Source organism: Syngnathus typhle, linkage group LG10 (assembly GCF_033458585.1).
Source record: "Syngnathus typhle isolate RoL2023-S1 ecotype Sweden linkage group LG10, RoL_Styp_1.0, whole genome shotgun sequence".
NCBI lineage: Eukaryota > Metazoa > Chordata > Actinopteri > Syngnathiformes > Syngnathidae > Syngnathus > Syngnathus typhle.
In genome coordinates this window covers 3,335,239-3,351,039 of record NC_083747.1, presented here as the reverse complement: position 1 = coordinate 3,351,039, position 15,801 = coordinate 3,335,239, and the positions used below count along the sequence as shown (strand labels likewise).

At 43.0% G+C, this 15,801-nt stretch overlaps 3 protein-coding genes and 1 long non-coding RNA gene across 11 annotated transcripts in view; 2 read left to right on the top strand and 2 right to left on the bottom strand.

The window, feature by feature from the left end:
* Positions 1-63: 63 nt before the first annotated feature.
* On the bottom strand, positions 64-12,712 carry ptpn3 (protein tyrosine phosphatase non-receptor type 3). Of its 3 annotated transcripts, none has more exons than XM_061288201.1 (26): positions 11,937-12,712; positions 8,592-8,707; positions 7,635-7,769; positions 7,444-7,486; positions 7,243-7,324; positions 6,809-6,853; positions 6,668-6,720; positions 6,392-6,509; positions 6,237-6,324; positions 6,059-6,147; positions 5,930-5,993; positions 5,661-5,863; positions 5,465-5,590; positions 5,235-5,396; positions 4,510-4,588; positions 4,351-4,428; positions 4,217-4,273; positions 3,925-4,081; positions 3,686-3,861; positions 3,519-3,609; positions 3,396-3,457; positions 3,165-3,311; positions 2,149-2,277; positions 1,041-1,186; positions 846-981; positions 64-627 (listed from the first exon to the last, which is right to left on the bottom strand). In XM_061288201.1, the coding sequence occupies exons 2-26, from the start codon at positions 8,658-8,660 to the stop codon at positions 553-555; spliced, it is 2,610 nt and encodes an 869-aa protein (XP_061144185.1). In that variant the 5' UTR covers positions 8,661-8,707; positions 11,937-12,712; the 3' UTR covers positions 64-552. The 3 variants fall into 3 exon arrangements, with proteins under 3 accessions (XP_061144185.1, XP_061144184.1, XP_061144186.1); XM_061288200.1 differs by lacking the exon at positions 11,937-12,712 and adding an exon at positions 10,176-10,316; XM_061288202.1 differs by lacking the exon at positions 11,937-12,712 and adding an exon at positions 10,176-10,316 and having other exon boundaries at positions 4,351-4,425.
* LOC133160512 (uncharacterized) lies at positions 10,136-11,444 on the top strand. The gene is made up of 2 exons (XR_009715915.1): positions 10,136-10,274; positions 11,134-11,444. It is a non-coding gene; the product is annotated as an uncharacterized LOC133160512 (long non-coding RNA).
* LOC133160509 (putative transmembrane protein 244) overlaps positions 11,937-15,801 on the bottom strand; it is a 6,373-nt gene continuing 2,508 nt past the window's right edge. Inside the window, exons 4-9 of one of the 5 annotated variants that reach the window (XR_009715914.1) lie at positions 15,657-15,730; positions 15,444-15,569; positions 15,330-15,374; positions 15,152-15,257; positions 14,446-14,524; positions 12,253-12,714 (exon numbers count right to left, since the gene is read on the bottom strand). Coding sequence is in view for 4 of the 5 variants with exons in the window: in XM_061288223.1 (XP_061144207.1) it covers positions 15,163-15,257; positions 15,330-15,374; positions 15,444-15,569; positions 15,657-15,730 (340 nt within the window). In the remaining variant the exon portion in view is untranslated. Of the gene's footprint in view, positions 12,023-12,252; positions 12,715-13,991; positions 14,525-15,148; positions 15,258-15,329; positions 15,375-15,443; positions 15,570-15,656; positions 15,731-15,801 lie in introns of those variants that run through there. The other 4 variants (XM_061288223.1, XM_061288221.1, XM_061288222.1 and 1 more) reach the window with 4 other exon arrangements.
* Positions 12,030-14,920, top strand: sgk2b (serum/glucocorticoid regulated kinase 2b). 2 transcript variants are annotated; one of them, XM_061288211.1, is made up of 12 exons: positions 12,030-12,171; positions 12,543-12,618; positions 12,690-12,759; positions 12,855-12,880; positions 13,108-13,165; positions 13,231-13,314; positions 13,408-13,539; positions 13,745-13,857; positions 14,096-14,315; positions 14,391-14,546; positions 14,613-14,702; positions 14,780-14,920. In XM_061288211.1, exons 1-12 carry the CDS (start codon positions 12,105-12,107, stop codon positions 14,912-14,914), a joined length of 1,227 nt encoding a protein of 408 aa, XP_061144195.1. In that variant the 5' UTR covers positions 12,030-12,104; the 3' UTR covers positions 14,915-14,920. The 2 variants fall into 2 exon arrangements, with proteins under 2 accessions (XP_061144195.1, XP_061144194.1); XM_061288210.1 differs by having other exon boundaries at positions 14,096-14,546.

Genomic DNA, 15,801 nt, shown 5'->3' with positions numbered 1-15,801 from the left:
TTTCACTTTTCTAATTTTCCAAGTAAGGTTCATACAGTGAAGAGCCTAATAAAGCAGACGAAGGGCATACAAATCAGTGTTTATTTCATTGTGAGAATAATTTAAGTGAAAAGTGGCAGCCACACCACAGTACCCCATACAGCATCTTCTGTAGTATTCCGCCCCTCTACTAAAAGGCACACACAATATACACGTTCGTTCTAACAATCACTTCTTCTTTCCTTCCGTCAGTCGTCTTGCAGACGACACCAACTTAATTCCAGAGCTTAGTAGCTTTCATTCGTTTTGTGTATCCCATCCAAGCTTAGTCGGCGCTCTGGGCGGAAACGTAAGGCAGACGAGTGTAAGATTCAAAGTGTCCTATTTGATCTTGGCTACATAGCTGGCATCCAGCTGCGCTTGGACGCTGCAGAATTCTCATCCAGACCGTGTAGCGACCCGGCAGGCACAACAGAGGTTAATCTCTTGCCGTGCATGTCGGCCCCCTCGGTGGGAGTTGCTCGAGTGGAAGTTACGCGGCTCGGTTTCCTCTGGTGCCGTTTGTGATTTGGACTACGGGGATGTAGACCCCCCTTGCTTCTCCTTGTAGACTCGCAAAATGGCCTCGCACACAAACTGGAACTGACACTGGAACAGACCAAATAAGAAGTTAGAGACAGAAATACATCACAAATAATAAATATCTAAATGATAATTTTATTAAAAAAAAAGAAAATTATATATTTTAATACATTTTATAAAATAATATTTTATAAACAAATATTTTTGTATTTTAATACATTTTATAAAACTAAAATATTTCCTATGGAACATTTGAACAAATCCTCATGTTTTCTCCAGTGTACCGTGGTCTGAATCATCATGGCTCGTTGATCTCTCAGTGTTTTGACAACGTCCAGCGGGAACACCGGCAGCCCCCGATCCAACAGCGTCAGAGCCGTCTCCATGGTGATGAGAACACCTGTCCGTCCAATCCCGGCACTGGAAGAGAAGCATGGGATTGGAGCGAACGGCGTCGGAGCAATTAGGCCGCCAGTTACCTGCAGTGCACCACCAGAGGCTCTTGGGCTCTCCTCCTCTCCCTGACCGAGCTGACGAACAGCAGGAAGTCGGAAGGGTCGTCGGGTACACCGTGGTCGGGCCACGCCACGTACTGCAGGTGTGTGACCGTGCGTTCTTCACCTTTCTGAGTACACCCACAAAAACGAGATCATTAGAGAGACTTCAAGCTGTGCAAAATTTCAACTAAAAACATCTCATACAACGTAGACAACAAAGAATGCGGTGACATCACAAAGTGCAGGGTGACGACACAACGAGGGGATAAAATCGGATAAACAGGTGGAGAGGAGCTCAAAAGAGCTGAGTTGAGTGTTTTTTTTTTTTTAAAACGGGCGACCTGTGACTTCATGCGGGGATTAACGAGGGCCGCCAGGGTAACAGATGGGCCGACGCGGGAGTATTTGTGCATGCATGTTAGCACGTTCGTACCTCCTCGAGCTTTATTAGGTTCACTCGGGACGTTAATGTGGAAAATACAATCTGATGATCTAACTGTGTAGGGTGCCACCTGCCTGTACACACGCCTCCATTTTAACGACTTTGTTACCTGTGTACACACAGGGTCCGCCCACACGGAAATTAGCTCGCCCGCTGATAACTTCCCGTAGAGATAGGACATATGGCGCAGCGGCGGCACATGTCGCAACAAACTATTGCCATGATAGCGGTCATCATTTGCTCATGCGACAATGGACGTCGGTATTAAAGGGCCAGCGCGTAGGATTTACCGGCGCCTGCCATTCAAGTGAACACCCCTCCCCCTTCTTTTAAAACATGACCTTTCGAGGGTTTTCATTTATTTGACTCACTGCCTGTACATCTCCCTGGAGGGATTACATGAATATCATTATCGTGTTGTGAGATTATGACTGTTTCAGATTCATATCATGGAAAGCTAGCACAGAAGCATGTCCTCGTTTCTGATTGGCCGGTGGGTATACATAAATTCAGCCCAAATGGAATCGGTGTTAAAAATTCATCCAACCTGGAAGTAACCATGGCAACATTTTAAATTTGAGATGTTTTGAGGTGTAGACCGCTGGCTTGGAAATGTGTATTGATGAAGGGAACCATCAAAATCCGTACCTGAGTGTGTGTGAGGGTGAACTGCCGTGTCACGTAGGCCAGGTTACACTCCTCGGAGTGACACTTCACCCTCATGTGTCCATAATCCTTCACATCCGGCGGATGCGGCCAGTACTGGTGGCACTTGGTCTGCGAACGCATCACAGAAGGGAGTAAAGCACTTGGATGGACTTGAGTCATCAGTCAGGATATCATTTCCTTGCTTGTCAAATTAAAGTGGTGTAGGTTTGCAGGCCAGGAAGGAATTCATCGGGAGCAGGATATGAAGTGATTATGTGCCAGCCATGTCTTAACAAAGCAAAATGTCAAGGCAGTTGACGAAGATCAGAAAAATGATCCATTAATGAGAGCTTCAGGTTACCAAGCAACAAGCGTGATGCGAGGAAGCGTACTTTTATTTGTATTTATCGGAGACCTTGAAAATGGTGCGTTTGCTTTCCCTTGAATTGATGATTCTTGTTTTGCTGAGTTTTAGTGTTGCCGTTTCACCCGCCATTGAGAACTATGAGCTCCGAGCTTTTCAGGATTCAGTCATTATTTCTCCAACTCCACTGACATTTATATTATTTCCGCGCGAATGCACAGGCAGAAACAAATAAACTGGCTAGGGTTATAGCGGGGGTAATAAAAGAAATGTTATTTCAGCATGAATCAATGCCACAATAATTCCGTATCACGATAATCGGAGATTCCGCACATTAATGCTGATTTAAATATTAAGTGCCAAGTACAGTGGCCTGAAAGGATCAAAAAGCAAACTTTTTTTCATTACGAAAAAGGAAAAATGCCACTATTAATTAGGGATAAGATTTATTATTATTAATTATTTTATTATTATCATTATTATATGTTGCTGTATCTGAGTGCAAGTGACATTCACATAGCCAAGATAAAAACGGAGCCTTTTCATAATGTAGTCATCACACATCTCATAAAAACACGTTTGAATTTCCGTGCCTCAGCCATTCCTGAGCAAATGTGTGTGTTTTTTTTGCAGAGTGGAGTCATTTGCATACCCTTCCTCGCTCTGTCAGAGTAGTAAGCATGATAATGGTGTGTGACTGCTGCTCCCAAACGGTCTGCCAAAAATGAGAGCAGGTCTGCGGCAGCGGACCCTGAGCTGCAACGTAACGTAAACACTCCCCAGAGACCGGAGGTGCCACCTAAGAAACAAAAGCACACGGATTTACATTCATCCATTGGAGAGGTGTAAATCCGTCGCTGGGAATCCATTACTGTGTGCGCACCGCGATATGGCTGGCATTGATGTAGTCCTCCTGGCCCTCAAGGGTGACTCTGGTGGCGTCATCTGCAAGCAAAGTAGGCACGTCAGCTCACCAAATAAAGTCTCGGGAAGGGGAAGCACTCACAGGGTAAAATATCCCGATAGCGATTCTTGTCCATGTTCTTGGGAAGCCGAGCGCAGCTCTGGGACAGGCCGGGCTTCCTTCTGTATAAATTCTGAGAACGATCAGAATGTAAACAAGTCAACCAGGTGACGACTCGCATCCCATCGACCTCCGTTGAACTCAAATACCTCAAAGTGGAAGCACAAAGTTCCGGATTGAATTCCTCTCTCGACTTGTCGCATGGACTCGTCCAGCGTCGTGACCCGTTCGGACTGGCCAGGAGACTGCGACCTGTCTGTTTGGGACTGACCGGTGAGGGTGAGAGCGGGGGGCAGCAGGAGTAGCGCCGCGGCTCGGCCGGGACCTGAAATACGACGACGGGGTTAAATTCCGCCTCGTCTGGTTTTCTGAACGTCGGCGAGCAGACCTTTGCGTTTGACGAGCAGGGCCAGCTCTCGGGAGTGCGACTCTCTGCTGGCCCGTATGAACATGACCACCTGGTCGTGCGTGTGTTCGGAAATGTCTCGACCGTTGATGAGCACCAACTGGTCTCCTTCCAGCAGTTTGGGCTCACATCGACCGGCCTGGAGACAAATCGGCAAATAAACTGTAAATTAATAGCAGGAATAATAGGAATAATGCTGCTCGAGTCTTTTGAAGAGATTCACTTCCTGCTGGCCAGAGAGATAATACATGTGCCCGCATTATGTGGTTCCTACCGGAGAGTCAGGTTTCACGTGCGATATGGCAAGCGGCATCTTCTGATCCACCCCACCCTTCGGAGGAAATTAATAAATAGCGTGAGAAAAACTCAACAAGAGCCACAAAATGTGACGACGACATTCACACTTACTTTAACATTAAAGCCAAACTTGCCCTCGTGATCGGGAGCGATTCGAATCAGCAGCAGGTCGCCGTCGCTGAGGGCCTGCTGAGGAAACAGACGCTCGTCATATATTGTAAATATATAGACTACGTAAGGGCGTGGCCCAGACTATTATTAATAAAGTACCTTGTTATTGTAGAGGGAGCTGCTGACTCCATCCTCTTCTGCTATATTGTCATCAGCATGCAACAAGATCTCATCCAACCTTTGGTTATGGATTGTAATAGGAGTGAGGAAATTAATAATCGTATTCCCTTGAATCTCGCTTAAAGAGGATTACAATGTAATTTTTTTTTTTTTTGGACAATTAGCAACATTATTCAATAATAAAGTGGATTTTACCGGGTTCATCCACGCTGCTCATGTGTCATTAGATTTTAGGATATGTGCAGCTAAGTGGAAAGGTTGCTATAGTTGAGCACCGCCTGATTTGTTTTTTTTCCCCCCGAAGGGGAAAAAAGAAATGGAGGCGGGTTGTTGTTTGAGAGAATGACGCACCCAGCGACACCTTGCGAAATGGCGTCGAGAGACGAGGCCAAATGGTACGTACAATCCGAGCACTCACGATAAATTTCAGCCATTTCTGGATGTATATAAAGATGTGGGAATAAAAAAAAACAACAACCAATAATTATCCACCTCCTAATTTTTGGAGGTAGGCAGTCAACCAGTTCAAGCGAGGCCCAGGCGGAGTAAATTTTGATTTTCTACCATCATGTCTGACTTTAACAAACGTACTCTTGAATCAGCTATTCGTTCTGAAGTTTAGAGGATGCAAAGTTTGTTGAGTGAGTTCATAAAAAAAAAACTGCCTGTAAGAATAATGAGGAAAAAAAAAAAGAAATACACACAGATGCAGCGAAGCGTCCCCTTCGCTGTCCTTGCTGCTGCTGACCGACGTTCTGTACGTGTAGAAGACGTCTTCTCCCTCGGGTACGTCTTTCAGCTCACCGCTCAGCTCCATGGATGACGGCCGGACTTTGCGGATACCGTGGCGAACGCGAGGACTCCGCCTGTGGCGTACACACAAATCCCAAACGTGACGCAGACCGAAGCATTTTAGACTTAAAGTTGGTCGTACCAGTTGGGCGTGCTGGGGGGCGATCTCGACGGTAGACTCTTTGTCTCCAAATAATCCGATGAAATGGATCGCCTCAGAACCGGGTTCCACACCATTCCGCCCACCACACGTTGACAAACTGGACCACTACAAGTTACAAGTTAGTAGTTGTCACAAAACAATATTTCACAATTTATGCCCCCCCAAAAAAAACTACCTTTCATTTTTACTATTTGCCAAGCCCAAATGATGTGTTATAAACTTCCTGTAGGAATGAACTGGGCTGTTGTTGTGTTTGGGGCTCCTGGCGGTGCGGTTGCAGCTGAAGAAGGAATGATGATCCACGCAGGAGCGCCACAGGTTCTTGCAGGTCTTTGGGCACGCTAGAACTAGCGTCACTTCACAGTCCTGGGTCTCGCCCTGCACGATCAGCATTAATATTAATAAGAGAGATTTCCGCTTTGGAACACTAAATAGTCGACTTACATGTTTACGTTTGAGGTGTATAAAGAATCGCTTCCTCTTAAAGGAAATCTTGACAATATTCCCCCTGTAATGGAACAAAGTTTTAGAACATTTGTGAGAGTAACTCCATTTTGCGCAGTTGTCACTCACCAGGGGAAGAAACTGGAGCAAATCATATTACAGAATATTGCAACACCACTCGATGCCAAGCCCACCATGAGCGGAGCATTGTTGGTGTCCTGAAAGGCAGCGAGTGTCAGGGAAATGTCAGCCGTGAAAGCAAAGTGGAGCATGAAATAGCAGTTTTGAATGCAGGAGGCCATGTTACCAGAGCGGCGTGCAGCTCCACTCCATAAAGCTCCAACGTCCGCGCCGTATTGAGGAAACACAACTCTGCCTCGCTTTTCTTCAGACCTCTACATGAACGCACGCAAACAGTCGAGTCAATTAACCGACGGGAATAGATGCCGTGAATCGCATTACTTGTGTTTTGGATGCAGCTCCTCCACTTTGGATATAAAGTTTTCATCTTGCTCGGGGATGAAGTGGTACTTTGACAAGTAACCGCTTTTCTGGGATGGACAGTGATCGCCCAGCTCAGCTAACAAAAACAAAACTTAGTATATAACATGGCATCGATACTACTCTCTGTCCCGATACTTTTGCCGCATTTGTCGGAAACTAGCGAGCACATTTAACAAGGTGAGTATTGCCCGTAGTTATGAGGTCATTAATCACAGATTGCTCTCGGAGACTTACATTGCACGGCGTAAGACGCCAACACCACGGCTGAACTCAGCGGGCACTGCAATCTGCAATCGACAATGGAAGAACTATAAAAAGTGTATGCAAATGAGCTGCATTTTGTTGGGTGTGTTTGGGCTTGTTGCGCGCACGAACCTGCCTTCTTTAATGTCACTCCTGATCTGGAGGAAGTAAAGGTTCCTGCGGAAGACAAATGTGTCATTGGAAAATGCTTTTTTGAGGAGTCTAAGTTGTAAACTACTGCTACAAGCGCGACAAATATGTTTATATAATATAAAACTTATCTAATAATAAATATAATAAAATATAGTAATATAATATAAAATATATAATAAGATAAAAATATAATATGTGATATAATGTAAAAAATACATATAATAAAAATACATAAGATAGTAACTTATAAACTAAAAAACTTATATAATATACAAATGTCATAACACTGAGCGTCTTTAACAAAAGCAGAATTTTAGTGACTCACACCTACTAGAAATCAAAACATTGCACTTGTTTGGCAACTGTTGCAAAATACAAACGGAAATAAACTAGGGCAAGAAATATTGGCGCACCTCGTCTGTTCATGTTGCAGGGAGTTGGGATCCGAAATGAAGAAGTGCACTCGGAAGTTTAGATAAAAGGGAGACGCCAGACCTGCGGAGAAATGGCGCTGTGTCAGTGTCGTCTTAAATCATGAGTCACCTCAATCATCACACTACTCTGGAAATGTCAAAATATATTTTGGAATGGGCGATAATTTGCCCGGTAAAAACCTTTTATCTGCTTCTTCAAAGGTTTCTCAGGCTCCAACCATCTCTAAGAAAAAGAAATTCATTAAACAGAATTGCTTACAGGGGATAGAAGAAAAAATATGCAAGCACACCCTGTGGTTAAACAGCAAGTGGAACGTGTTACAGTCTCTGGCTTGAAGAAAGAAAAAAAAAAAAAGTGTGTGCGCGCTCACAGGCGAGTGTGTGTTGGCGGTGATGGAGGTGACGGCTGTGCTGGACTCTCTGATCTGCAGATTGAAGAGCTGCCTTTCCTGTAGGCCCAGGTGGTCGCACACTCGGTCCAGCAGAACCACACCTTCATCATGCTTCTGAAAAGTGGACGCAACGTATCAAGTGAGAGGCGGCCAACGCTTGGAGCGACACGAGTCCAACAATTGTAGTAAATTCGGTTGTTTTCAAAAAGTAAAAGCAGATTTTTGGCAAATGTTTTGTTTTGGTTGAACACAAAGATAATAAGTCTGATTTAAAGAAGGAGGTCAGGAATCAGCGAATCATTTCTCTTGGGAGGCTTGAGAATTTGGACGATATTAACGATGGCTCAAAACAATTAGTCGTCAGATCATTTCATAATCGATTGTCAATTACTCGATTAATTTTTGACACCTCAAATTTATTTAGTCCATTTTTTTTCAGTCTATATTTATTCCATTATTTACTAGTTTATGCCGAGTGGTGTACAATTGGCTAAAGAGCTTGTTCGCTACACAGCCGAGGAAAAAAAAATGGCTGCAGTCCCCACAGGACGTAATTATGAGCAGATTATGAAGCTGCTGCATTGGAGTGTTAGGAAGAAAAACTTTTCACTCCAATGTATTATGAGATGGAGATAGGGGAGGGGTGTTTTACTGCATATTTAATATTCAGACAAAGACGCAAGACAGCCTCTGCATCAAAAGACGATTGCCTTGCAGCACATATGCACATTTGCATCGATATGGCCCGCATGCTTCATTTGCCAAGATGTGCTGAGCACGCAAACGAACCCCCGAGTGCGAGAGGAGGTGAACTTGTCCTTGGCACCAAGGTCACCGTTGAATAGGAGATGCGGATCAATCGACGATCATTAACAGAGCGCGGTGACAGATAGCGGCAACATATGATATTCAGGAAACTGCGTGTCTGTGTCGTACATTTATTCGGAAGGTCTCGATGGTGCCGTCCAGCAGCTGAACTAAGCAGAGCAGGTCTGGTTTTGGCATGTCTGTCACCACGGTAACCACCCTTGGCTGGTCTCAGCGAGGGGGACCTGGGAAGAGACACGGCAACAAACGTGAGCCACATGTTTCCACACTGTTGTTTGACAGCACCGCCCTCACAATAACACGGTGAGTACTGGATGGAGCGGTGACTAATGCAGAATGAATGCAAAGGAGTGCTGCGAGCGTACAGTGCAGGGTGGGGGTCAAACTGTGGCTCGTGGGCCTCGTGCAGCCCGGCGAGAGCATTAAATGCGGCCCGCTGTGCATTTAAAAGAAACTGATTTTTTTTTTTATTCTGGTTCTATTTTACCATGTCTTTCAGAAAAGATAATCAGGTCCCTAAAGGAAGAATGTCAAATGTTCCCCTCTCCTCGCTTATGTTCGGCCCAGGCCTGCCCTCGCTTCGTCTCTCGCTCTGGGTCTTGCTGCCTCTCGCAAAAGCAGCTGAATGATAAGAATGTTAAACTTTTTTTTTTCTCAGTGCTCCAACACGCCCATTTTGCAGTTGTTGGCTGAACACAAAAACATATACAGTAGTCAAGCAGACATTCACACTCCTAAGGAAGCTGGAGGAATGTCCCTGCATGCATTTGAGTGAGTCCAGTCCTGTCTTGGATTCCAGGTAAACGATTAATGGATTGCGCTACCGAGAAAAAAAAAAGAAAAACAAGGGTCCGCAGTGTTCTGGGTTAATGTTTGAACACAGCGACACACTTGGAATGTATTAAAACCAAGCTGAGCTCTACTTGATGGCTTATTTTTCCACATTAAGCCTCTCACAGGCTTACTTACAAGTAAAGACTTTATAGCAGGGTTAATCAGCGTGTACATGTTGGCTTCTTTTAGCGGTTAGCATCTATATGGTGACTTGGACAGATTTATCAGACATAGATTAGCAAAAATCGTGCCTCAGTAGTGTGACAGAGATCATCAGGTGTGCCGAGGGAAATTATTCAAATTACTATTTGGATTCAATTACGTAGCATTTCTTATAAAAATAATGACAATAATTCATCTATCTGTGCCAGATTGACATATGGTGACAAGGAGAAAATTTAAAATATCTTGCCTGGCATAACCGAGGGGACATAATCAATTTGTGCGTCCACTTTAATGACATTTTTGCTTGTTTGTGTGCCTTGACAGTTTTTCCTCATGTAAAGAAAAAAAAAAAAAACACTGGATGAGGTACTTGCTATTCAATGCGACACTCAAAGCCAAAGTGGAGTAGTACAAAAAAAAAAAGTAAACAAAGTGATTTAAGACGGATACATAAAGCAAGCAAAGCCTTATTTGAAAAGTAATAAACTTGTCAACATAAACAGCAATGTCCTCTCCGTACTTTGAGCCGAACACGGAACCTGTTGACAGCCTCGGCGCGTGCACGAGTGTAGCTACACACCCTAAACACGAAGAAACGCGTTGCTAGTAAACTTTCCCTCAAGCCCAGAGGAACTCGGCCGACATCAAACTTTTCTCGGGAGGGTGAAAAAGAAGAGAAAAAGTCGCGTGTACCTCCGTCGTCCCGCTTCAGAGACGAATCGTGCACATGAGAATGACCGCCGCGGCCACCTCGGGACGGGCCGCCGCGTCCGAGGATCCAGGTAGAGGAAGGTAAATATCCGGGACACTTCTCATCACTAGCTGCCCTGATTGTGCGTAACCCTGCTCCGCCCCTTCGTCCTGCGCGCTCCCTCCCGAGTTGGAAGTCACGTTGCCGGGAACGCGCACGTAAACAACGGGAAAGCAGTTCAAGTGCCAGTCAAAAGTTTAGACACACTTTCTGGTTATTTTCATAATAATAATAATAATAATAATAATAATAATAATAATAATAATAATAATAATAATAATAATAATAATAATAATAATAATAATAATAATGCTTCGGAATTCATACTCAAATCAGTCATATTCCATCCTCACCAACTCAGTGGCCTTGGGAGTGTCCCCCCTGAGAGTGGGAGGTTGTGGGTTTAAACCCCGGCCGGGTCATACAAAATTTCACCACACCCAGATGTGTGTGACTTTAACTTAATTGTCTTTTTTAAATAAATTGTCTTACTTTTAAGCATTTGTTTTCCACCCAAATCTAAATAGTACAATATATTAGTCACTGACTATTAGGTTTTAAACTACTCAAATGTGATAATGAACTGATAAGGTTTTATAAATTATTTTGGCTTTATAAATTGATATTTCAAATGTACGCTCCTCCGTAAAATGAATACTGGTTGGGTATTTTTTTTGTGGAATCGAGCATCATGAATTTCTTCTTGTTTGTTATTGTCACCTAGAGGCCAAACAAAGTACTGCGATTGTCACAAGTTTGCATGTTTCTGCCTTTTCCACGAATACTCCAATTCTCACTCAACCATGCATATTAGGTGATTCATTGAATACTTTTGTCCATAGTATTTATGAATTGCTTCTCCCATTAAACTTGACAAGCCAAAACCTTTTGCTTTTTCAGGCATGACATCTGACATCAGGACAATCTCAACTTTGGCCTGTTGTCATGGTGACCAGCGCAGAGCCGTTTGTGACTGAGCAATTCCACATTGATTATTTTCGTCATGAGTGAACACATACCACATGATCATCATAGAAAAAAAAACTTTAACAGCACAGTTTCCACTGATCAAATCAGACTTTATTCCTCTTTCATCACTCCCAGTGGGAACTGAAAATAGCACCTATTCCTATTTTCATTCATCATGTGACCACACAAAGTCATAAAAGTGTAGTTATGTAATTCAGCCAATAAAACTGAAATATTTCAAATGATGATTGTGTGTGTGCTTGAATCAAATGTAGTAAACAAGTACAAATGCTAAAGTGGTTCTAGTCATAAATCACAACATGGCCTAGAACTATTGCAGACAGGTCCAGTGGATCCTTTGGCATGCAACGGCTACATGAGACTGATACTGACTTGTTAAATGCCGTTACACTAGGTCATGACCTATTGACTATATTTAGTCTGCAAAGGAGATACTATTCTACTTTCTTGAATTTCAACAAAAACACTGGGTCGCTGGCAAACCCAATGCAAGAGTATTTCAACGCAAGTATTTGTACTGTACACTTAATAAAAGAGCTATTATTTTAAAACAATTGTTTAAGCTAAACCAGTGTTAAGGTTTAAATACAAATTGGACACTACTACAACTTTGATATATCTTCTAGCTATTTCCAGGTGTTACAGCAACAAACAAATAATTTAGGTTGCATATCATACAGCATATGTCAATCAAAATATGTGCACTCACGTACCTCCCTCAAACGGTGGCCTTTTATGATGAAGCCCAAGAATTTCGATTGTCACTGAACGCACCACCGCCGTTCATTTGAGTCGAGCTCTGTCAAAGGAGCTCAGAGTTAGTTTGAGACGAGCTGTGATTATTTCGCTTTTAACGCCCGTCATTTTATTATTTCGTCCGCATGACTTTGACTCACGACCGGGCGATGACCTACGCCAAAATGAGGAGGCTTGTGTCATTTTTCTCAGGTAAGGCGGTTACTGTACTTTTAATTAGCAGGAGTGACGTCATTTCGAGGTCATGAATGATCAGCACATCATGCAAAGATGGTTATTACAAGTTGCGTTTAATGACTTAGTCTTTACTAAACGCTGCTTCTGATAGTGAAGGACATTTTGAGACTTAGATGAGACAGTTTTAAATTACTCTTTGGGCACATTTGTACCTTGCCCCATTTGGCTAAAAACAAAAGAATTAGAATTTAAAATAATGCCACTATTCGTCATTATAAAAGTCAACTAGAGCTCTCATTATATGTTTTGTGTGCTGAATTAAATATGGCAGAGGGCACTGGGCAGCAAAGTGATAAATTGTTACATAACTAACTTTCCGCTTTCAGCTCTGCACAAGGTGAGAAAAACTCTCTTCAAGGACGTAATACACAAACTTTCCCCCTATCAACCACTTTGCCAGCAGTAAGTTGCCATTAAAATACACATTGAAAAACAATATGACAATTGTTATTCCATTGACCTCTCATTTAAAGCCAGGACACCAGGAAGGTCCCTCACCTGTGGAGCAAAATCAAGGAGAAGACAAAAGACAGAGGCAATGCGGTGAGAATGAGATGACACAAAGATAGCTGAGTATTGACAGGAAAATGAAACTAATGATGACTTCTTAACCTTTTGTGTATTTTCTGTCTCATCAGTGCTCGCTAAAGTCTCAAGCCCACATGTGAGTATACTGAAGGTCAAGAATAGATCAAATGTAAAATGTGGGTCACACTCTATACCATGTAAGACACACCCACAAGATTTAAAAAAAACTTTCTGATGTCATCTAAAAATAATAATAATATTCCAATCTCTATGCTATTTTAAGGAGTTTATAATTCAGCCATTCTATCCAAAAAATGTGGCTTTATTTATTCATAAAATTTGTATTTATTATCTGTCTTCCAGGATGAAACCATCTGACTTTGACTACCTCAAAATTATCGGCAAAGGGAGTTTTGGAAAGGTAGGCTTTTTTTTTTTTTTTTTTGCATGTGTAGATTTTGTTCATCACTCCATGCTTTGAATTAGGTGCTGCTGGCCAGACAGAGAAAAGATGGAGGCTACTTTGCTGTGAAAGTGTTACACAAACAAACTGTTGTTATGAGGAAAGAGGTAAACTACTTTCTTCCAATACATACAAAAAGCGTGTGTTGACTTCTTGTATCTTCCTCTGTTTATCTCACACTGTCGTTCCTGTATTTGTAGCAGCAACATGTGATGGTGGAGAGGAGCGTTCTACTTAAAGGACTTCAACATCCATTTTTGGTTGGACTCCATTACTCCTTCCAAACACCAAACATGCTCTACTTTGTTGTGGACTATGTTAATGGAGGCGAGGTAAATATCCGCAACCACTGGCGGAGTTAGAAATTTTTTTTCCTCCTTGGGGAGGGATATTTCAGAGGGGTTGGAAAACAAACCTAAACAAAATCTACAATAAATGCTGCTGAATATTTTGTATGGGGGGGGGACAAATGGAAATGTGAAAAACAAAATGTCTGCAACATTCTCAGCTGTTTTCATTCATTTGAACCCTTTTCAGCTTTTCTACCACCTCCAGCGAGAGGGTCCATTTCCTGAAAGCAGGGCTGCTTTTTACGCCGCAGAAATGGCAATGGCGCTGGGCTACCTTCACGCCTTAGACATTGTCCACAGGTAACCTTAGTGACTGGCTAATGGGAACAGCATTTGCAAACTCTAACCCTCAGAAATACGAGGCAGCTACTAACCACTCACTCCACCTGTAGTAATAATTTATTACCTGAATAACTCTCAAGCTGCCAATCAGAATTAAAAGGCTAAATTTTAATAATGAATCTCAGTGAGTGTAATTTACTGGCCATTTTTTTTTTTTTTTTAACATGGTGAAGCAGTTCTTTTTACATTTTCACAGGGACCTGAAACCGGAGAACATTTTGCTGGACAGCGAGGGACATGTGAAGCTGACCGACTTTGGACTCTGTAAAGAAGGTGTGGCCGTGGGTGGGCTCATGCATACGTTCTGCGGGACTCCCGAGTACCTCGCCCCAGAAGTGCTCCTGGGTCACACGTACACTCCCGCAGTGGACTGGTGGGGACTCGGCAGCGTGCTTTTTGAGATGCTATACGGACTTGTGAGTGCTTTTTTAGCAATGCGAACTATATTATATTTTCAAATTCAACATCTTTTCTCGTTTTTGGTGCGTCAGCCTCCATTTTACAGCGATAGCAAAACAGTGATGTTTGACAAGATACTCAACGCACCTCTTTGCCTGCGTAGTGGAACATCTGAGGCGGCCTGCTCGCTATTAAAGGGTTTACTGGAGAGGAAGGTCTCCAGACGCTTGGGGGAAAGCCGTGACATAGTAAGAGACATCTGGAGATTTTAAATATATCAACAATCACCGTGAAATTAATCTCTCGTATATCAGGTGGAGCTGCAGGAACATCCATTTTTTGCGTCCATCAACTGGGATGACCTATTGGCTAAGAAAATCACACCTCCCTTCATCCCCAATGTGGTAATTTTACAATGAGAATTTTTTCATATACTGAATTTACTATTATGATCTTGAGTGTCCGTCCACTGCCTTCGCAGACGAGCCCTTGCGACATCAGCTACATCGACCCCGAGTTCACGCTACAACCCGTGCCCGCTTCCATGAATGACAGATGCCAAGATGGCGGGACGAGTGAAGCCTTTGTAGGATTCTCCTACATGAACACTACATGAGCTACTTTCATCAAGTGAATGGAGGAAGAGTTGTACAAAGTATTTATTTTTTTTCTATGTCACTGACAGTGTCGTGGCTCACTCGCCCGAATGTGGATTTATTTTTTGTAATTCCGAAACGGGGAACGTTATGGTGGTTGAATTGAGTGATGTATAACGGCAAAATAAGTAAAGTCTCTTGAGAATGTCCAAAATACTTTTTCGGTCAATGAGGGAACATCAATGAACAAAACGTACCTTTCGGACATTTAATAGACGGTGAACGTAACGTAGCTTTTTTCATCCTGGCATGCAAAGTAAGCAATCAGCTGACCATTGCAGATCATCAGAAACAAGCCGCTACCTGTGCAAAAACAAAGAGAAAATCTCATTTATGCACATTTATACGTTAAGAATCGGTTTTCGTTCATCTCACCTAAGGCCAACCACCACTGCCATGCCAGGGGAAACTCCAGCATCACTGAAAAAGGAAATATATTCATAATAATTATATAATAAGCTTCATGACCTATAACCTCACCCAACTTACCAAGGCTGGTGATGAAGATGTGCAGACAAGTGACCGTTAGAGCGTAGTCCCACACTCTCCTCTTCACCACAGCGGCAAACAGCAAGCCACTGCTGAAGTAAGTGAGCTCCAAGGACAACAGGTTGACTGGCACGCAAAGAAAAAAAAAACAGTCAGGGTAGACAATCTGGTTTGTTGGGTAACATCCTGGCTAACTGCCTTCTGTGAACTCACCCAAGTATTTCGAGACAGAATCCTCCGGCTTGGTCTTGAAGTCGAAAGGGATCCGTCCATCGAAGTCATCCAACCTATGTTGAGTTTAGTTACAAATAATATCCAAAGACGCACGTGAGTGTTTTGGAGTTGACTATTATTTATC

What these genes read in the sequence shown, in the direction of transcription:
- sgk2b (XM_061288210.1), top strand. Translation starts at nt 12,105, where the DNA reads ATGACTTTGACTCACGACCGGGCGATGACCTACGCCAAAATGAGGAGG. An exon ending in ACTATGTTAATGGAGGCGAG is followed by an intron (nt 13,540 to 13,744) that starts GTAAATATCCGC and finishes AACCCTTTTCAG; the next exon opens with CTTTTCTACCACCTCCAGCG. An exon ending in GCCTTAGACATTGTCCACAG is followed by an intron (nt 13,858 to 14,095) that starts GTAACCTTAGTG and finishes ACATTTTCACAG; the next exon opens with GGACCTGAAACCGGAGAACA.
- ptpn3 (XM_061288201.1), bottom strand. Translation starts at nt 8,660, where the DNA reads ATGCCAAAACCAGACCTGCTCTGCTTAGTTCAGCTGCTGGACGGCACC. An exon ending in TCGAGACCTTCCGAATAAAT is followed by an intron (nt 7,770 to 8,591) that starts GTACGACACAGA and finishes TCCACTTTTCAG; the next exon opens with AAGCATGATGAAGGTGTGGT. An exon ending in GGCGTCTTACGCCGTGCAAT is followed by an intron (nt 6,510 to 6,667) that starts GTAAGTCTCCGA and finishes TGTTTTTGTTAG; the next exon opens with CTGAGCTGGGCGATCACTGT.